Source organism: Panthera onca, chromosome D1 (genome assembly GCF_046562875.1).
Source record: "Panthera onca isolate mPanOnc1 chromosome D1, mPanOnc1 haplotype 2, whole genome shotgun sequence".
NCBI lineage: Eukaryota > Metazoa > Chordata > Mammalia > Carnivora > Felidae > Panthera > Panthera onca.
The window spans coordinates 103,713,835-103,735,494 of record NC_138348.1 but is presented as its reverse complement, the minus strand read 5'-3'; the positions used below and the strand labels follow the sequence as shown (position 1 = coordinate 103,735,494).

The 21,660-nt window shown below is 51.4% G+C and overlaps 1 protein-coding gene across 2 annotated transcripts in view; it reads right to left on the bottom strand.

Annotated features, from left to right (window-relative positions):
- Positions 1-21,660, bottom strand: part of DRD2 (dopamine receptor D2) — a 65,077-nt gene that overhangs the window by 9,169 nt on the left and 34,248 nt on the right. For both annotated transcript variants that reach the window (XM_060604758.3, XM_060604760.3), the window contains exon 2: positions 3,489-3,804. In XM_060604758.3, coding sequence (XP_060460741.1) covers positions 3,489-3,773 — 285 coding nt within the window. In that variant the 5' untranslated portion in view covers positions 3,774-3,804. The remainder of the gene's footprint in view (positions 1-3,488; positions 3,805-21,660) is intronic.

The following is a 21,660-nucleotide window of genomic DNA, read 5'->3' as shown; positions in this document are numbered from 1 at the left end:
GCTCCTGCACCCCTCTCCCCCTTACACACACAGACACACACGCACACACACTCACTTTCCCGTACGCCCATGCACATCCATACCACCCACTTAAACGCACAGGCACACACACTCATGCAGCGACCTGGCCCAGGCAAATTTGGAAGTGTGGAACACCCTGACCCTGACCTTGAGACACATCCTAGGCCTCTACCAATAGGAGAAAAAGGAGCAGGAAAGCCCCCCTCCCAGGGCCTGGGGCAAGGCAGTTCCCATCCTGCTGTCATAGCACTGTCAGTCGTCAGGCTAATTGGAACATGCTCATTCCCAGTGCTGCCCCTTTTTTCTGCTCTCAGGCATGACACCAAATGCTGGCACCTAAGCTCGGTGACAGGAGCTATAGCCACTGATGTTGGATGTGAAGAAACAGCAGCTGGTCCCAGAAGACAGGAAGGAAGCTGCCTTCTCTAGGCTCACGTGAGCCCACATCACAGCACAGGACTCCCCAAGATGGCAGGTCAGGTCTGGATTGGGGGGTGAGGAGCTCCGGGTATAAAGAGTCTACCTGTAGGGCACTGCTAGGAGGGTCCCAGACCCACCTGGTCCACCCTCCACCTTGAGGCCCGCCCCCCCCAGACGAGTACTTCAGAGCTGTTTCTATGTCCCTAGGGATCCAGGTCTGAGCTACCAGGGCCCTCTTCCTCTCCCTCCTTCCCTCTCCCCTGCTTTCCATCTTTCCCACAGACACTTACGAGGAACTTACTATGGGCCAGACTCTGTCCTAGACTCTGGGGTACAGTGGTAAACAGTATTGGCATAGTCCTTGCCTTTAGGGAGCTCTCAATCCCTACCCCTAAAGGCCTGTCTGGAGCACAGAAGAAGGGAGGGCTTTCCTCCACAGGCCTGGGGGCAGCTGACTCAAAGACTCGAGAGAAATTTTTGGCAGCCATGTACATTGACAGGGGGTGAGTGGGTGGCTTAGTTGGTTGGGCGTCTGACTTCAGCTCAGGTATGATCTCACAGCTCGTGAGTTCGAGCCCCGTGTGGAGCTCTGTGCTGACAGCTCAGAGCCTGGAGCCTGCTTCTGCTTCTGCTTCTGCTTCTGTGTCTCCCTCTTTCTCTGCCCCTAACCCACTCGCATTCTGTCTCTGTCTCTCTCAAAAATAAATAAACATTAAAAAAAATTTTTTTTAAAAAGAGTAAAGCACATCCAATCCAATCTAGCATGCTAGACACGTGCTGACACGGCAGGCTATGAGAGGCACTAGTATTGCTGGGAAGGGAACAGGGTGGAAAATTCTGGACAACAAGAGCATCTCTTAGAAAGGATAGAGCATATGGGTTGCAAGAACACTCTGACAGGATGTTGGGATAGGCTGAGACTCCCCTCGGGACAGTCTCTAAGGACAAAAAATGGCTGGGACAATAACCTGTAAGTCGAGCTCACTGTCCAGCTCTTGTTTTAAAGGGAAATAATGAGAAAGTTAGAGCACTACCCTCCGTGATACCGTTCTCCACCCTGCCCCCCAAACCACTGCGCTTCCCCCTTAAAATAATGGTGAACTGGTTATGTTGAATATATCTGTTCACAGGACTTACAGATTCTCAGAAACCCCCAGTACAGCCTGTGTATAGATGTGGCTCTATCCTAGAGTGTCGGGGGAAAGGCTGTAGATCTGGAAGCCCAGAAGCCTTGCGAGGAGCCGCGGGCAGAGCATGCTTCACTATGGGTAGAGGGCGCCTTGCTGCCTGGGCATGGGGAGGGCTCTCGCTATGAGGACAGGGGCTGGATGTCTACCACCGTCACGTTCGTCTTCAGCACCACTGTCATAGCTGATTTCTACATCTTGCTCATTACAGTGTGCGGTACCATTCTGAGCCCTTTACATACATTAACTAACTCATTAGATTCTAAAGCAATGCCACGAGGTAGATACTGTGATTATCTCCTTTATATGGATAAAGAAAGTGAGGCACAGAGAGGTTCTTTGCTCTGCCACTCGCCCCTCATTCTCCCCTGATGGTCTGAGGCCTGGGACCCTCCTTTGAGAGGGAGCAGGAAGGGAAGAGGCCTTAGGATTGAGAAGGGTTCCTCAGGGAGAGGCCCCTCAGAAAAGACGTGCTTGGACAGTCTCACGGATGTGTGAGTAGTGGAGGAAGTGGACCCCTGGCCTGTGGCACCTGTAGATTTCGTGTTATTTTGCTTGTTTCCTTCGGGGTTTTTCCTTAACATTCATTTTGGACGTCCCAGCCTGTTGGGGCTGTGCTACAGAAAACCAGGGGTGTGTGATCCTGTGAGCATGATGAGGAAGCCCAGGGAGCCCCCGGGTGCGGAGACCAGGAGAGGGGCCACGCTGGGCCAGCCTCCTCTCCCCCACCTCAGCTCCCTCTTCTGGGTGTCACCTCGGCTCAAGCCTACAAAATGTCACGTTTTCCTTTAAAGGTGGAAGCCCACCCTCCCAGCCAGGGACTTGCCTCCATAGCACAGGTGTATCCCCCCTACCTTGCCCAGGATGGGAAGGTAAGTGCCCAATGATCGCAGTGACCTTAGTGTTGGCTCTTTCCTGACTGGCTGCTCAGTTCCCAGACTCCACCCCAGAATCCTAGGCCGAGAGAGGGGCAGGATCCAGGACGCAAGCCCCTAGACCCTCCTACGTCTGCCTGTTGGAAGTGGCTCCCTGATTACTCCCCTTGCTGTGTGATCTGAGGACAGACAGCTTCTCAAAGCTTCTGTTTCCTCTTCTGTAAACTGAGAAGAAAAGTATCAACTCCCAGGATTAGCATGACTGTTTGCTGAGTCTGTGTCTGAGAAATGCCTGGCGAGGTGCCTGGACCACGGCAGGGGCCGCCCACTCTCTATTCAGAAGTGCAGAGCTGGGCCCCATCCTGGGCCGAGCCCTGGGTGACCATGTGGTCCTTCCTGAGCCAGGGGGCTGTGGCCCAGCCCACAGCAGACCCTGCCTGGAGGTCCCAGACATTGGTGCTAGACCGAACTGGGAAGAGGGGAGGCATAAGGAGCACACGGAGTAGCAGCCCCACTTTCGAAGTGACAAGAAAGAATGGGAAGCTTCGGGTCTGGACGCATGAACATCTCCCTTCCTTGAGGATCTTCCTCCATCACTCCCATTTGCAGCATGATCTAACCAACCAACCTGGGGCCAAGCCGAGTTCCACTTGGGACCTGCCAGCTGCATGATGCCGGAGAAGTCACCGAATTTCTCTGACCACCTGGCTCACCACCTGTGAGATGGTGGTAGTCGTGGGGTGACCTCGCAGGGCTGGCCTGAGGGCTACACGGGAAAACGCCATGGATAGAGGACTCGGTCCTTAATAAGCACTCTCCAACAGGCAGTTGGGACTGTGAAAGAGGCATTAAGCCCATTTCATAAAGGGAAAAACTGAGCCCGGAGTGGAGGGAGAGGCCAGGCCTGCTGAGAAGGCACCAGGCAATTCGTCGGGAAGTGCCTGGACTCCAGGCTCCCCTGCAGCGGAGGGGAGGGCAGACCTACCTCCAGGTAGACAACCCAGGGCATGACGAGCGTGGCCACCAGGAGGTCGGCCACGGCGAGGCTGACGATCAGGTAGTTGGTGGTGGTCTGCAGCGCCTTCTCGCGGGACACGGCCATGCAGACCAGCACGTTGCCGAAGACGATGACGAAGATGAGCAAGGTGAGAAGCGTGGCGTAGTAGTTGTAGTGAGGCTTTCCGGTCCTTCCTTCGGACCCGTTGAAGGGCCGGCTCCAGTTCTGGCTCTCCAGATCATCATCGTACCAGGACAGGTTCAGTGGATCCATCGGGGCAATGGGGCCACTGGGTGGCCAGGCTCTGGCCAGGAAAAACGGACACGGCGGGTGAGCAGGAGGACCTCCCAGAGCGTGCTGCCTCCCACGGAAAGCTCCGAAGCTACAGCCAACCACTGGCAGTTAGTAGAATTCTCCAGCCTCGGGATTTTCAGTTCTGTATTTTAACGATTTTCTTAAAACGCTGGGCCTGCTGCCACTCTTCTGCTGGCAAGTTCTTGCAGATGGCAAGACAAATGAGCAATTATAATTTTTTTAAAAAAAGTATAATAAAATAAATGAACTTGAAAAGAGCTGATCATTCATTCATCTATTTATTCAACAAACACTTAGTAAACACATCCCATGTACCACCTCCTGGAGACAAGTTAGTGAGGAGTTCCAGCTTCTAGGGGCAGGAACAGGAATACACATTCATTCCTTCTTGATTCTATAAATATTTATTGAGCATTGTTCTATGTGGTGCTAGAAATATGGGCTGGAACAAAATATACATGGTTCTCCAGCTCACATTCTAAATTAAAAAAAATTTAGGGGCGCCTGGGTGGCGCAGTCGGTTAAGCGTCCGACTTCAGCCAGGTCACGATCTCGCGGTCCGTGAGTTCGAGCCCTGCGTCAGGCTCTGGGCTGATGGCTCGGAGCCTGGAGCCTGTTTCCGATTCTGTGTCTCCCTCTCTCTCTGCCCCTCCCCGGTTCATGCTCTGTCTCTCTCTGTCCCAAAAATAAATTAAAAAAAGTTGAAAAAAAAAAATTTAAAAAAAAAAAAATTTAATGTTTGTTTTTGAGAGAGAGAGAGAGAGAGTCAGAGCATGAGTCGGGGAGCAGCAGAGAGAGAAAGGGAGACACAGAATCTAAAGCCCTTGCTCCAGGCTCCGGGCTGTCAGTACAAAGCCCGACACAGGGCTCGAACTCAAGAACCATGAGATCATGACCTGAGCCGAAGTCAGAAGCTTAACCGACTGAGCCACCCGGGCGCCCTTACCGAGCTCACATCCTAAAAGAAACAACAGCCCATGAATCAAGCACTTAAATGTATAAGCAGTGGGCACTAGGAAATGGAATGCAGGAGGGCCACAAAAGCTAGTTTAAGCATTGAAATAAGACTTTCCAGAGGAAGTGCTAAGTCATTAGGTGAAGAGCTGAGAGCCCAGGGAAGTGTCTAGACACAAGAAACAGCATAAGCAAATGACAGAGCGAGACAGCAGACACCCGGTGGAGGGTTGGAAGAGATTCATTCGGGGCAGCTGAAGCCCGTGAGTTGAACTGGGGAGGGGGCCAGAGCAAGATCCTAGAAGGCCTTCCAAGTCACGCTACATTTGAGGCTAAGGGCAGTGGGAACCACGTGATCAGATGCGCCTTCCGGTGAGAAGGTTCCAACCGCTGTTCAGAGGATGGAAGTGTGTGGCCAAGCAGGTGGCGGCACACCAGCTGGGAGGCTGTAGGAACCCGAGGAAGAGATGAGGAGTTTCTGCATTCCTGCCCTGAGAGCCTGAGAACTTCCTGAAGGAGGTGTCATCTGAGATGCGATCAAAGGAGGAAATAGCCAGGCAACAGTTTGGGAGACCCTGCAGCTAGAGAGAACACAACACAGTGCCAGACAACAAACAGTTCTGTTTGGCTAAAAACGTAGGGTGTGAAGCAGGGGCAAATGAAACCGGGGGGCCAGTCATGGGCCAGATTCTGTCTCATAAGACTGGGAGCCCCTGAGGGGTTGGGTGCAGAGGAAGGACCACGGGCTGGTGTTTTAGTAAAGTGGCTGCTGCAGCATCGGGAGGCCTTGGAGGAGGCCAGGCTATGGCTGTCATTTGGAGAAGGGAGGGTGGTTGTCTGAATGAAGGTGGCAGGGATGAGAAGTGTTCAGAATCAGTGGCTGACCCGTGCATCGGTATCCAATGGATAGATGTGGGATGGGAGAGGGGCCGGGACAAGCAGAGAGAGAAGGGGTAGAGGGAACAGCATTTCTGCCTTGGGCTTGGGGAGGCTGAGGAGCTGCTCACTGAGAGCAGGAAGCAGAGAGCCTGAGAGGCAGACCCGAGACGCATCAGGCATTGACGAGCTTGACAGCCTGTGTTTTGGTTGTGATTAGAACATAATGCACATATAATATAGCTGACTCTCCTGCTAACAAAAGTGTTCCTGTTTTACACGATGGAATCAAGCTTATCAGTACCTCAAAGCACTCTGCCCAAGGTGCCACGACATCCAGTTTCTGGGCTACCCAAAGGGATTTGAAGTCTACTAGTTTATGCCACTTGGGATGAGTGTGGTACCATGTCCAGATCAGGGAGGAGGGCACGCCAGCCACAACAGGTCAGAAGGGACTTTGGAGAAGGGTCTGCCCCCCTCTACCCCCTCAACCTTATCTGACACACTTGCTCTGGCGGCCCCCAGCAGAGGAGTGTGGATGATGTTCCCACCCCTCCCCCCGCCCCCCCCCCCCCCCCCCGCCCCAGCACCACCACACCAGCCTGGAGTCTCTGGGGAAGCCAAAATGCCTAATTCCATGTAGGGTGACATGACATGACACCAGTGCAAAAATCTTCCAACTCAGAGGCGCCGAGGTCCTGTGTCACACTGACGCTGCTGCCCTCTGCAAAGGCATCGGCCCCTCTTCCCATTTGGAGCACACCCCGGGACAGCTATATGCACGTATCCATCAGGAACGGCAGCTGCTCCTGCCTCTTGTTTTCACACAAGATTGGGAGTCTGTTGAGCTCGTCAGGCATAAAGCAATGTGCCAAGCACTTTCGGGGGCCTGGAGATGTGGAGATCCACTCACTTCCCCCAGGGCTCCTGAAGGTTCTCTCTGCCCCACCTCTTACTTCCCTGGTCCCTCTCTGTAGGGCCAGTGGCCTCTGATGGAGACTGTACGGCTTCCCTTCTACCCCACCCCACCCCTTCTCTAGACCCAACCAGACTTCTGTTTCTGTACAATCCTGTATGAAGCCTGTGATGTGGCTTCATATGCTTGTAGAGGATTTGATAGTTTTGTTTGATAGTTTTGTCCTCAAAACAACCTCCGAGGCCTGCAGCTATTATCCCCCCTTGACAAATGAGAAAAGTCTTTGGAAAACTTCCTTTCCCCTCCCGCTGCTTGCCCAGACCTGACACGGCCTCCAAAGAAAGGCTAGCTCAGAATCTTCCCGCTTCCTGCTCTCTGCTGGACCACTTACCCTTGGGGGTTCCACAGCATCATTCCTGAGTTCTATTCTGGAACACACCCTCTCTGTGTATCTGTTCCCCCCCAACACCTCCCACTGGAGTGTAAGCATCTTAAGCATTACACCACATCTTGGTCATGCCTCATCTTCGTGGAATAAACAAATAAAAGAGCATACTCTCTTGTTCTCTGGGATCTGCAGGTTGTACGTTGGGTTGCTGAACTCAATCAAAGGCTCTATGAGTCCAGCCGGGAAGAAAAGCCCTCCACCCTTGAGATGTAGCTATAAAGAGAGGCCACCACATTAACAAGTGACAAAAGAGAGAGGCAACCCAAGAGGACCACGGGTGTTGCATGTTGGATCCCAAGAAATAAGACCCTGAGGAGGACATTGGCGTGCAGGAAATTTACTGGGGAATGTTCTCAGAATGGAGGCTTGCAGAGAAGGGAGGAGGCAGGGCTGGACTGGGGAGAAGCTGGGCTGCCTTGCAGTCACATCAAAGGTCTCAGGTGACCTCAGAGAGCCCTCAGGAAGCCTGCAGAGCTGTCTCTCTCATAATGTCCTAGGGCGTGGACTGTCCCAGGGAGAAGGTGTGACCTGGAGAGAGATATCTCTCTTCAAGTGAGCATCTGCTAAGAGGGCGGACCCAGCTGGAACTGTCCGTTGTCAGCAGGCCCAGTAGTTGGGGGAGTGAGTTGGTCGTGCACAGGTGCTGGGGCCCACTCTACCACCAGGCGCTGCAGTGGATGCTCAGAAATCACAGAGGATATGTACATGGGCCTGGCTGGGGTGCTCCTGGAGGGCTTCCTGGAGGGGGAAGACTTTCATTCAGGACTTAAAATCATGAGAACAAGTAAGATGGCAAACGTGAGCATTTCCAATCAGGGCAGGGTCGGAGGTGAGCACTCATTCCTCTGTGTGCTGGTTACTCTGCAGGACAGGAGTGAGTCCCTTCACCTACAGCTGGGAAGGCTTCATGCATTTAATTTTCTAATCAAGCATTTATTCTATATCTTGTTTTTTTACTGAAACAGGTGCATTACAGAAAGAATGGGAAAGCCTGGAAAATGCCTAGATGCCTGTAGACCCTATTAATATCTTGGAGCAGGGTTTTCTTCCAACCCCTGGAGCCAGTTCCATCCCTGCCGTGTCCTCAGCACCCTTCCTGCCTGGGACCGACATCTCTCACAAGCAGGGGCTGTCTGAATCACTCTCACACCACACCAAGCAGAGCAGAAATTCAGACATCAGCAAATCTAGCCCTTTTGATGACGCACTCTACCATGAGAGATACTAGTAGAAGATAGGGCTGAGGACCAAAACACCTGGTTTCAAATCCCAACTCCACCTTTATTTGCTCCAAGGTGTCGGCCAGATTACGTGGCTTTCCTGAGCCTCAGTTTTCCCATCTGCAAATTGGGGATTAGCAATTACTGTTGTGAGGATTAAGTACGATGATACATAAGTGGCCTGCACAGGTAAACTCTCAAGGAATGTGAGCTTTAAAAATCAAACCAAGAGCAATCCCTATCAGAATAACACCAACATTCTTCACGGAGCTAGAACAAACAATCCTAAAATTGTATGGAACCAGAAAAGACCCCAAATAGCCAAAGCAATCTTGAAAAAGAAAACTAAGCTGGAGGCATCACAATCCTGGACTTCAAGACATATTACAAAGCTGTAATCATCAAACAATATGGTACTGGCACAAAAACACTCAGATCAATGATACAGGATAGAGAACGCAATAATGGACCCACAAATACATGGCCAACTAATCTTTGACAAAAGCTGGAAAGAATATCCGATGGAATAAAGACAGTGTCTTCAGCAAGTGGTGCTGGGAAAACTCGACAACGACGTGCAGAAGAATGAACTTGGACCACTTTCTTACACCGTTCACAAAAGTAGACTCAAAATGGATGAAAGACCTAAATGTGAGACAGGAAGCCATCAAAATCCTCAAGGAGAAAGCAAGAAAAAGCTCTTTGACCTTGGCCACAGCAACTTATTCAACACATCTCTGGAGGCAAGGGAAACAAAAGCAAAATGAACTATTGGGACATCATCAAAATAAAAAGCTTCTGCACAGTGAAGGAAATAATCGGCAAAACTAAAAGGCAACCAACAGAGTGGGAGAAGATATTTGCAAATGACATATCAGATAAAGGGTTAGTATCCAAAATGTATAAAGAATTTATCAAACTCAACACCCAAAAAACAAATAATCCAGTGAAGAAATGGGCAAAAAGACATGAAGAGACACTTCTCCAAAGACAACATCCAGATGGCCAACCGACACATGAAAAAATGCTCCCATCATCAGGGAAATACAAATCAAAACCACAATGAGATACCACCTCAAACCTGTCAGAATGGCTAACATGAACAACTCAGGCAACATCATCCCTGATGTTGGCGGGGATGTAGAGAAAGAGGATCTCTCTGGCACTGCTGGTGGGAATGCAAACTGGTACAACCTCTCTGGAAAACAGTATGGAGGTTCCACAAAAAATTGAAAATAGAACTACCTTATGACCCAGCAATTGCACTACTAGGTATTTATCCAAGGGATACAGGTATGCTGTTTTTAAGGGGCTTGTGCACCCCCATGTTTATAGCAGCACTATAGACAATAGCCAAAGTATGGAAAGAGCCCAAATGTCCATTGATGGATGAATGGATAAAGAAGACATGGTGTGTGTATACACACACACACACACACACACACACACACACACACTGGAGTATTATTTGACAATCAAAAAGAATGAAATCTTGCCATTTGCAACTACGTGGATGGAACTGGAGGGTCTTATGCTAAGTGAAATTCGTCAGTCAGAGAAAGACAAATATCATATGACTTGAATCATATGAGAAATTTAAGATGCAAAACAGATGAACACAAGGGAAGGGAAGCAAATATAATATGAAAACAGGGAGGAGGACAAAATACAAGAGACTCTTAAATATAGAGAACAAACTGAGGGTTGCTGGAGGGGTTGTGGGAGGAGGGATGGGCTAAATGGGTAAGGGGCATTAAGGAATCTACTCCTGAAATCATTGCTGCACTATATGCTAACTAACTTGGATGTAAATTAAAAACAAATAAATTAAAAATTAACAATAATTAAAAATAAATCAAACCAACCAAAGGAATTAAAAAAAAACAAGCACTCAGACAACGAGCCTGAGGCTCCTGGGGGTGAAGCAACTGTACTGTCCAAATGCAGCCCATTAGGGTCAGGGGATGCCCTGGGCTCCTGCTGTTACACAGTGCTGCCTCCTATGGCTCCTCCTTGCAAAGTGGGGGGTCTAGATGAAGGGAGAGGCGTTCCAAGGTGCAGCAAACAACCCTTGGAAGGGAGTAAAGGAAAATAAAGTCAAAGTATTCCTGAGCCACGGTTGCAGGACAAATCTGAGCAAGCCTTGGGATGACATAGCAGCTGGCCTGGAAGATCCAGGTCTCCCAGCCCACCTGCTATCGCCCGTGATTCCAACTGCCATATTTCCTAGGCTCTAAGATAGAATTGAATGTAACATGCGCCATTGTTTTACATACCACTAGGAAAGAAAAAAAATACCATCAAACTCCAATACAGCTCTAAGACAGGGCCAACTGCAAAATGCATGCTGAGTTCAGAAACATTAAAATGGGTGTAAGTGAAGGTGGGAGGTGTGCATCTTAGCAAGGTTAAAATACAGGGTCCCCCTGGCATTTCTCTGCTGGCACATTCTCAGGATGCCTGCGGAAACCCGTCAGTCCCCAGGCAGCCTGCCTGCAGCAGCGCCAGCCTCATCCCTTCCCTTCTCCTTTTCCTTCTGCCCAGGGCTCAAGTGGTGTCCCAGAGGAAGGCACAAAGAGCTAGACTGTGGTCTTTCTCACTCCAGGGGCCCCCAGAGGGCACCTCAAATGCCTGCCCTTGCCCTGTGCTCAAGCCTCTCCATCCAAGTCAGAGTTTTTGCTTTTGTGGGGAGAAGAGGCTCCAGGTATTCTGGCCTGGTCCTGGTTCCAGAGAAGCCAGGTGAGGTCAGTGCCCACTCTGTGGCTCCCGGAGGTGGGAAATGCCAAGCTCAATATCAGTTGGCACCTAGGATTTTCCAGGGTGGTCCAAATTTCTTGTTCTTCTTTAAAAAAGGGATGGGGATGCCTGGGTGGCTTAATCGGTTGAATGTCCAACTCTTTTATATATATACATACATATATATATATATATATATATATATGTATATATATATATATATAATTTTTTTAATATCTATCTTTGAGAGAGAGAGAGAGAGAGAGAGAGAATGTGTGTGAGCAGGTGAGGGGCAGAGAGACAGGGAGACACAGAATCTGAAGCAGGTTCCAGGCTCCGAGCTGTCAGCATGGAGCCCAATGCAGAGCTCGAAACCACACACTGTGAGATCATGACCTGAGTGAAGTCAGGTGCTTAACCTACTGAGCCATCCAGGTGCCCCAAGTGTCCAACTCTTAATTTCGGCTCAGGTCATGATCCTGGGGTTGTAACATCAAGCCCCATGCATTAGCTCTGCACTGAATGTGTTTAAGATTCTCTTTTTCTCTCTCTCTCTTTGCCCTTCTCCCCCATTCATGCTCTCTCTCTCTCTCAAAATAAAAAAAGAAAAGAAAAGAAAAGAAAAGAAAAGAAAAGAAAAGAAAAGAAAAGAAAAAGAAAAAGAAAAAGAAAAAGAAAAAGAAAAAGAAAAAGAAAAAGAAAAAGAAAAAGAAAACAGGAGCGCCTGGGTGGCTCAGTCGGTTGAACATAGGACTTCAGCTCAGGTCATGATCTCACAGTTTGTGAGTGTGAGTCCCATGTTGGGTTCTGTCCTGACAGCTCACAGCCTGGAGCCTGCCTTGGATTCTGTGTGTGTGTGTGTGTGTGTGTGTGTGTGTCTGCCCCTCCCCAACTTGTGTTCTGTCTCTCTCTCTCAAAAATAAATAAACAAGAAAAAAATTTTAATAAAAAAATAAATAAAACAAAATAAAATAATAAAAAGGGGATGGCTAAAGGTATAACCCCAGGAAAATTATTCTTGTAAGACTTTCCAGGTAAATAAGTTCCATATTATGTTTAAAACTTTCTGTTGTCAGAACAAGAATATCGATTTGGAGTCATGAAAATATGATCACCTCGCTCACCAACCTCCATACGCCGCCTCCATCCTCCTCTGGGAGGCTCCTGCCTCATGTGTAAGATCTCCAAACCAGTCCCCAATCAAGGAGCATTTAGTGAGCACCAAATACATACATGGTCACTGTCAATACTTAGCTACTTAGTCCTGTCTCCTGGAGCAGGGATGGATGACTTAACCCTACTGCTACGGACTGAGTTGTGTGCCTCTCAGATGCCTATGTGGATGCCATAACCCCCAAGGTGATGGCATTTGCAGATGGGGCCTTGGTGTTTGGAGATGGGGTCTAAATACCATGAGGACAGGGTCCTTATCGGAAGAGACACCCCAGGCTGCCCCTCCTCATGCCGTGTGAACACTCAGCGAGAAGGCAGCCGTCTGTAAAGCCGGGAAGAGAGCTCTCACCAGAACCCAACCCAAGCTGGCATCTTGATCTCAGACTCCCAGGCTCCAGAACTATGAGAAAATTAATTTCTGCTGTTTAAACCCCCCAGTCTTCGGTACTTTGCTAAGGCAGCCTGAGCTGACAAAGACACCTGCAGAAGGAGAGGCTGCCACTCCCCCAGAGAGTCACCCTCATCTTCCCTGTGCGGCAAGGGGAGACGACCGCAGCTCCCTGCCCTCCCCAGCAGATGCTGGCAGACGAGGCGCCCGTGTGCTCTGGGGCCTCCTAGGCTTTCTGTTCTCAGCTGCCCTGGTGTGTGGGAAAGAGGAGGGAGCCCGGAGCATGGGGGAGTCCACAGTGTGGGCGGCCCGCAGGCCTCGGGCCACGCCTGACCCACATCTGTCTCTAGCCCCCATTGCCCTGCCTCAGCTCAGAAGGGCAACGGTTTACTGGAAGATCTTCAGATTCGCCCACCCTGGTGGTCAGTTCTCCTTAGCACCCAGACTGCTGTGATGGTTACTGTCTTCAGAGCCTATACAGCAGACCTTCCTAACGAGATATCTGGAGTGAATCGAGGTGTATGGGGTTATCAGGGCAAGAGGACCATGAAGTGGTCATTTCCAGCCTCCGGGGCCTCCGCCACTTACCCTTTGGGCTTTACATATGTTACCATTGTCTGTTTGTGCCTTCATTTGAAAATTAGCTAGCTGTCTGGTTGAGGAATGTAGTTACCGCCCAGATAGCTGGGGCCGAGCTGGCCCAAGAGTCTGCCCCTGGCAGTCCACGGACTCCCACCATCTGCTGCACTGGGGCAGGGGAGTAGAGTAGAGAGTGGAGGCTGCGGAAGGGAGGCTCCACAGCCTGCAGATACAAACTGCTTCTCGCAAGTACGTTTTGGAAGAAGAAAACTGCTTTAAAATTCCACAGTTCAAGGCTGACCCCCCCAAACTGACCTTTTGTCTGAGGAAAAACTTGGGGGCTTACAGTTGCCCTTGGTCCTCAGCCTGGTGGGGTAACCCGGGACCCTGGGGGCAAGTTGATTGGTCTGGGAGGAGAGAGGAGAGGGTTCTGTCCTCTCTCTAGATTGAGTCCTTTCACCAGCAAAACCTGGGGGCTCTGGGCCCAGAAATGAGGCCTAAGGAAACTTTGGTGCAGAATAAACTCAAGCAACCCGGTTCCAGGGCGCTGCCTCCCCAGAAAGTTTGGCATTTGAAGGCGTCAAATTGTCTAATTAAAATTTAACAATCCCTTATCAGGCTCGATGGCGGGTGAGACACTGCTGTCTTAAACACATCATTTTCCCCCTTTTCTGAAACTTGAAGCATTTCAATGAAAAAGGAGGGGTGAGGGGGGGGTACTTTGCATTTGCATTTCAAAAGCAGCTTGCCTGAGCGACTGGAACTGGAGGGGAATTGGGAGTGAGTGGGTAAGGGGTTCCTCCTCCTCCAGATGCAGTTCCAGCCACCCCCTGCTCCTCTGCAGGAAGGTCCAGACCAAGACTTGGGGGTGGGCACGTCCCCTGGGCCTCCTGCAGCTCCTCCTACTCCAAAGGGAAACCAGAACAGTCTTTAACTAATGCCCTCACTTACTGGGCCCAGGAGGGCAGTCTCAGCAGGCGGCAGAGGAAGCAGGGCCTTGGATTCCCAGGGCCCTAGGCCAGGCAGCCCCAAGGAGAGCCTTCTGGGCCCTGGCCTTCCATGGCCAGGCATGAGGACGGAGGGCCAGCAAAGTGATGGATGCTGTCACCTCCAGGCAGGCCCAGAACTGAAGGGAGAGCTGGGTCTGGCTCAGCTGCCAAGAGTCATTCTCGAGGGAAGAAATGCCCATTGTTTTGCCCCATCCTCCCCTCCTGGGCCCAGGTAAGGTCCTGTACCTATAAATTCCTAGGGTTCAGGCCTGGGGCGGAATACCTATTCCCTCCTGGACTCCCTCCACTGCTCAGGACCTGGGGGCAGCTGTAGGGGACCAGGTTTGGACAAAGTGACCTAGATTATCTGGGAAACCAGCCCTCCAGGGGCCTGAGAGGGTGAGTAGGCCACACACTGACACCACCCACTCTGTTCCCCCTCCAGATCTGGAAACTTCCCTAGTCCAACCCAGAATTCTGCAGGGACAGTGAGGGAGCAAAGCATGGGCCAAGCAGCCACTCGGCAATAGGGCTTCGATCTGTTCATCTGTGGAAAAAATTGCCCAGGTCTCCTTAGAAAGTGTGCAACAGGGGCGCCTGGGTGGCGCAGTCGGTTAAGCGTCCGACTTCAGCCAGGTCACGATCTCGCGGTCCGTGAGTTCGAGCCCCGCGTCAGGCTCTGGGCTGATGGCTCAGAGCCTGGAGCCTGTTTCCGATTCTGTGTCTCCCTCTCTCTCTGCCCCTTCCCCGTTCATGCTATGTCTCTCTCTGTCCCAAAAATAAATAAAAAAATAAAAAAAAAAAACAAAAAAAAAAACGTTGAAAAAAAAAAAGAAAGTGTGCAACAGCTTGGATGAATCTCTTCATTCTTGTTCTCTGGCTGTGTCTGGAACTGCCTCACAGGAGCCAGGCGGGGGGCACAGTCCTAAGAATCATCAGTGGGAGTGAAGTCCCAGCAGCACCCAGGAGCCTCCCCACTGCTCCCTAGAGCTGAACCTGGCCAGGCAGCCTGTTGCCTCCTACCTCACAGCAAAGAGAAGCTGGCCTCTGGTGCTCACTCAACTTCTCGTCACCAAGGCCACAAAGCCACCAGCAGCATAGGTACCACCTGCTCCCCGCTCCCGGCTTTCAGTGTCCCAACCCCTAACCAGGCCCAGTCCTTCCACAGAGGCTCAAGACCCCAGAGTCCCAGCCGGCCCCCTCCTCCCCCTCCCCCTTCAGGACAATCCCTTCTCCAGGGAAGCGTCTCTGAGGCTCCAGCTCAGAGCCATCCTCTCGCGTACGACGCTCACAGCACACGTGTTCCTTGGTGGCACTCATCACCATATAATTAAGTCACTTATCTAATTATTTGTTTAATGTCTGTTCTTGCCAGCCTGTGAGCTCCACCAGTGTAAGGATCACACTTATCTTGTCTCTTCACGGTCTTCTCACTTTCCAGCATGGTGGCAGCCATACTGCGCACTCGGTAAATGTTTGAGAGGCATCCGTGGGATCCGGTACCTCACCCCAGTGTGAAGGAGCCGGTTTTTTCTAGTCCCTGATGGTTGTTTCTCCCCTGGATCCTTCTCGAGGAGCACCAGTAGCCTCCCCTAGACTCCTTCTCTGGCCCTTTGGGTCTGGGTCACGGCGGCAGCTGGCATTGGTTGCCCAGCTGGCTGGGGTCCGTTCAGGGAATCCTCCAGGTGTGCCGTCACTGGGGCACAGAGGGTTACAAGCCATTGAAAGAAAAAGAGAATGCACGTGTGTAAAGGCAAGTGTAGGTGTGTGGGGAGGTGGGGAGATAACGCGAATTCTGTGGGAAGGGATGCACACAGCTGGTGGGGTGACTTCTGGGCTCCCAGAAGGCCTGGCGGGAGGCGGGGCAGGGGTTTGCAGTGTCTACATTAGCACCCCACGGTGGGGGTGAAGTCCCAGCAGGCCAAGGTGACCGGAGCCACTTCTCACACAGCACTAACCAGAGGCCATAAGACATCCCTAGGGAGCACGTTGCGTGTAGCTGAGATTCACAGCTCACCCAAGGAGCTGTAGGGGGGGTCCCGGGGAGAGGCTGGAGCACACACAGCTCCTCAGCTGTGGGAAGGGGCCCCCGCGTGGGAACCTTCTCCAACAGTAGAAAGAGACCAGCGCTGAGCGCGACTGGGGCCTCCCTACCCCTCATGCTCTCATCCTGGATGTCCACTCTGCATTTCTTCTTCTTCCCAAGGTGGCCAGGTGCCCCGGGTATGCCCAGGGGTCACTGGGAGTGTGGAATGCCCTGAGAGGCTGGGACAGAGGAGGACATCAGGGCTTTGAGACCTCTCCCAGGTTCACTCAGGGCTGGGCCCAGGGCCCCGAGGTCTATGGTAGGGTGAGGCAGGCAAAGGTCTGGAAAGACCCAGTGCATGCAGGAAGGGCTTCTGCCTGACAGTCCCATCCCTGTGCATTTTGAAGGCTCCGTAAAAATGTCTCCTCAAAAACTGTCAAAGTGTCACAAATTAATTAACTGTTAGCTGGGAGTGACTCAGTGTGGGGAGGGGGTGGGGAGAGAACACTCCAGTAATGCTAAGCGGGTGGTGGTGGTACTGTTCTCTGCGTGCGTGCGTGTCCTGCCTTTTGATTAAAAATCCTCGCAGCTCAACGCTGCGCCAGGGCCGGGGCGGCTCACTGGGGCCGCGCACGTGCCGAGCAGAAAACTGGCAGGTGGGAAGCAGGGCAGAGGGCGTGGGGCCCGGGGCCCCCTCCCCGAGGGAGGGAACACAATGTGGAGAAGGAAGCCTCTAGAAATTGTTCAGATCTAAATTCAGAAGGGAGCCCACAGGCTGGCACTGTGTCTTTTTTTTTTTCCCCCTTCTTTCTCTCTTCCTCCCTTTGCAAGTCCTCCCGCCCCCGCCCCCAACACCAGACGACACAAATTGGGAAGTTGAGCTTGCCCTGAGGGCTGGGTCACAGAGCCCAGGGGGCAGGTACGCGCTTAGCCAGACTCACCAGCAGGAGCCTGAGAGGAGGGAGGGCAGGTCTCAGACCAGCCTTCTTGACCTTTACTTTAATTTCAGGAAAGAATTGAGAAAACATGCTCTTGAAAGCCAAGAGGGAGACAAATCCTGGCCCTTATTGCTCTGGAAGAAGGAAAAACAGTCCTTGCTCTTTGGCAGAAAATTGCTTTGCTTTATGAAAAGACACCCCTGTTCATGAAAACAAAGAGTGGGTGCATCCCAATAGCAGCTGACCTCCACCATCACGCTGCTGGGAAGCCTGGGGAAGCCCCTCTCCCCGTGTCCCCCATCCTTCCACAGCAGGCTGGCCCTGGGGACAGTGGGGACACTTCTTTTCCACAAAGGAGAAAGGAGCTCTTTCCTAAATGGGGGGCAAAGGGGCGGGGGCAGCAAGATTTCACTTGCACAAATACCTACTTCGTGTCTGTACCTCAAAGGCAAATTGAAGGGATGCAATTAGCAAAATCCAGCTTGTGGAAAATGTGATAAAAGAAACTCGAAAGCCGGATCGGCCAGTTATAATGTGGGGAACTTACGTGCATCCTGATTCAAAGAAACCAATTGTTAAAGATCCTTGACATTCAGGAGACAATTGAAAATTTGAAGAGTAGATTTGGACGCTATTTGGGAATTACTGCTAACACTTTCTAGGCGTGGCAGTAGCATTCTGCTTAGTTTTTGTAGAGTCCTTATCCTGTAGGGATACACACTGAAACATTCGCCGATGAAAGTGTATGATGTCCACGATTGATGTGAAAAGAAGAGGGAATGACAAATGGAACAGCTATTATTCCATGCTAGTCACTGTGTGAAGCGCTGTGCACGTTATCATTTCACTTCATCTGCACAACAGCCCATGAGATTCGATATTATTTCCGTGTCTCGGATGAAGAAACAGGCACAGAGAGGGTGAGTAACTGACCCAAGTTCACGCAAGTGGGTCATGAACACAGACTCCAGAACCCAGACTCTTCCTTCTATGAGTTGAGTCTGGGGCAGCGTGGCCCTGAGAGTGGGGTGGGGGGAGATCTTCAGCTCGAGATCCCGGATGCACCTATAGGACGGGGACCTTCATCTTAGCTGCACACAGGGTTCCTTCAAGGGCATGTCCAGGGTCGCACCCCAGCCGGCTGTCAGGTCTCAGACTGGGGTCTGCAGGGCCCCACACGAACCACTCACAGCCTGATAAACAGGGAGGTGGAGGTCCAGGCCACACGCAAGTTTCCTCAGAGTCCTGAGTGCCCTCAGTCAATGACGTCGTCCAGAAAATGACACTCTGGGAGTGAGTCTCCAGGGCATCAGCCTGCTCAGTGAAGTGAGCCCTGAGGGGGACAGGACGTGCTAAACTCCAGGTAGAGCAGAGCAGTGTGGCCGAGAACAGGGGTCAGCTCAGGGGCTGCCTCTGGGTTCACGCCTTCAGGCCGGTCCAACCCCACCCCTCCGGCTCCTCCCTTGTGTTTCCTTTCATTCCATGGGGTGTGGAGCCACCAACGGGGACAGCATCCTGCCCTGCTTGGACTCCTGGCGTCTCACTCAGAGGAAGGGCACCATGGGCAGAGACACAGAAAGGAGCAGAGAGGCACCTTCCCTGCCACAGTGACAGGCTGCTGTCCCAGACAGAGGCCCTAACTTCCTCTCCCACACGACGGAAGTAGGCGGGAAGGACAGCCACAGCGGTGGGCACTGCCTACCCTTCCCCCATCCCATCCCCATCCCCACATTGGAGCCTTTTCCAAGCAGCAATGACCAGAATACAAGGAGGAATAGCTTCCTTCTCTCTCAGGATTAAAGAAAAGGAGCAAATGCAGCCTGCTATTTTTTTTTTTTAATCAGACAGGCAGACAAATCTGGCTTTCAGTCTGACCCCCCCAACACTTGCTAGCAGTGTGGCCTTGATAATGCAATCATTCTGAACCTTTGTCTTCTCACCTGCAAAATGGACACAATGACTGCTGCCTCACTAGAGTGGCTGGGAAATTAATTAAGAAAATGCAAATGAAGGGGCCAGTAAGTGGTAGATGCTTAATAAATGGCAGCTAATATCATTAAGACTGCAGCCTTAGGCGGGGCGCTTCGGTGGCTCAGTTGGTTAAGCATCCGACTTCAGCCCAGGTCACGATCTCACAGCTCATGAGTTTGAGCCCTGCATTGGGCCCTGTGCTGACAGCTCAGAGCCAGGAGCCTGCTTTATATTCTGTGTCTCCCTCTCTCTCTGTCTCTACCCCACTCACTCTCTCTCTCTCTCTCTCAAAAATAATTAAACATTAAAAAAAAAATTTTTTTTTAAATAGACTGCAGCATTAGGATGCAGCTGCAGTTGCCAAAGAGGGAGGGCTGAGCTATGTGAAGGTCCAGACCACACACCGGGGCAGTGATGAGGGGCCCCAGGGGGAAAAGACCCCAATTTCTCTGTGGCCCCCGACACTCTGAAAATCTGGAGACTCCAGCCATACCCAACATGAAGTACCCACCCACCAGCCCTGAGATAAAATGTCGGGGGTGCCTGGCAGGCAACTTTGGGTAAAGTCTTCTCAGCATGTGCCATGTGGATTTACAGCAACTTTGACCCTCCCCTCTGAACCTCTGAGAAGACAATGCCTACTTGACCTTCCTGGTAAATTCTAAGGCTACAATAGCTACCAGACACCTCTGTTCTCGCAGGCGGGGGTCGGCCAGCCTACAATAAGAACTGGTAGACTGGAGAGCAACCATCAGCACTGCACCCTCTGGTCTAATCTGGCATTCGGAAGGATAATCTAGTTCCCTCCGATGAGTCACTTCTCTGATCCTCAATTTAATCACCAGCAATAATTTAATCACGAGGGCAGTCGTAGCTAATTTCAGCCAGTGGTGGAAGAACCAAATAAAATGATATGTTTCAAAGCGTCTTGCAAACTCTAGAGTCCTACAGAAATGTTAGTGTGTTATTATCACATCAGTGGAGACCTTTCCCCGGCCATCTGTAAATGGATCACACCTACAATCTCATTAAAAAGCCATGGTGGTTGGTACCATTTGATTGTTATTTGCAGGTGTTCTTGGTACTTACTTTGCTCTGTGTCTGCCCCATCTCTCTGATGTGTCCGTGAGGCCTGCTGGGAAGAAGCTGTCTTAGTCCTGAGTATGTCCTTAGCCTCTACTGGGAAGCCTACCGGCCTGATCGGTGTTAAGGAGTGTCTGTGGTGCAGGTGGGCACCAAGAGCAGCAGCGAACAGCTCTAAACAGGGCGACACTACCTTCCCCGTGGGCTTATTTGAACGTTAAGTGAGATACATCAAGCATACCCTCTGGCCCAGAGGAGGCACTCAGTTGTTCCTATTCTCTTGCTGGCCAACCTGGAAAAATGTACAGAATTGAATTTTACTCCTGTAAGGAACCTTAAATCTAATCTATTTCACAGAATAAAAAACTAAGAAAAGTGAAAAGACCCATGCAAGTTCACAGGGCTAGTTCTCCAGTTCACCAAGATGGCCAAGACCCTCAAGGTCGCTAGACAGGCCCCCTGCTTTACGCGGCTCTCCGTCTGTTTCGTGGAACCTGCTCAACAAAGGCAGGTACTAGCTTCCCCCATCACCTGCAGCTGCATCTTCAAAGATAGGAAGTCAGCTGGAGGAGGAGAGTGATTCTAGGGGCCCTCAGGGTATCTCCCCTGAGTCTCACCTGAAGTCACCCAACTTATGTGCGTCTCACCTGAAGTCACCCAACTTGTGTGCGCACATCTCTCCCATCTGTGTCCTCAGCAGAGACGTAGGCGTGCAATCTCCACTCAACCCTTCTCTCTCAACCTGTCCTTCTAGGGGCTGCCTTCACAGCCCGACGCCTGCTGTCCTCTGGATATCGGTGAGGCCATGCACACCGCGTTACCTAGGTGCTCACGGATGGTGCGCGATGTGCAGGAGGCAGCCAAGCACCCGTTAGTTTTCTTTATGGGGCTGCTGCTTCCTGAAACAATGTTTTCGGGAGGCTTCCTATCCCATTCTTCTCCAGGAATGTGGGAAAGGTCCGATCCTCTGGATTTGTGCCTCAGCAGCCTGACGGGGGCAGCGATGGAGACAACAGCAGAGGCAAGTGGCCCTAATTCAGTAGTGCTCCCCCCATCCCAAAGACGGCAGAGGGGGGCTGCTCAGCCAGAGGACTGATGGGTGAGCCTAGCACCTGCTCACCCCAGATGGTCTCTGGATAACTCTGACCCAGACACCCACCTGTGGAAGGAGGAGTTGCCGTTGGGAACGAAGGGAATACCTCTGGCTGGAGCCGCCACCCTGGCTTCCAATCCTGAGAATTTCTGAGGCAGAACATAAACACTTCAGTCTTATCTTGGGACTCCTGGGACACAGATGAGCTAAGTTTTCTGAGCCCGTCATGGCAAACAACATAATGTCGCTAATCAAACTTCCTGTGCGCCCACCCAATTTGATAAATCAGCCTTTTGATGCACTAAGTGAAGATGAATTAGCAGTAATGAGGCTGTGACAGCTCCCGAGGCACAGGCTGACGGGGAGCTTTGATGACTGAGGCAGGAGGGCGGGGGGTGGGGGGGGGAGCTCTTCTCAAGGATCAGCTCGAGCTGCCAGGTTCGTGCAAATAACCC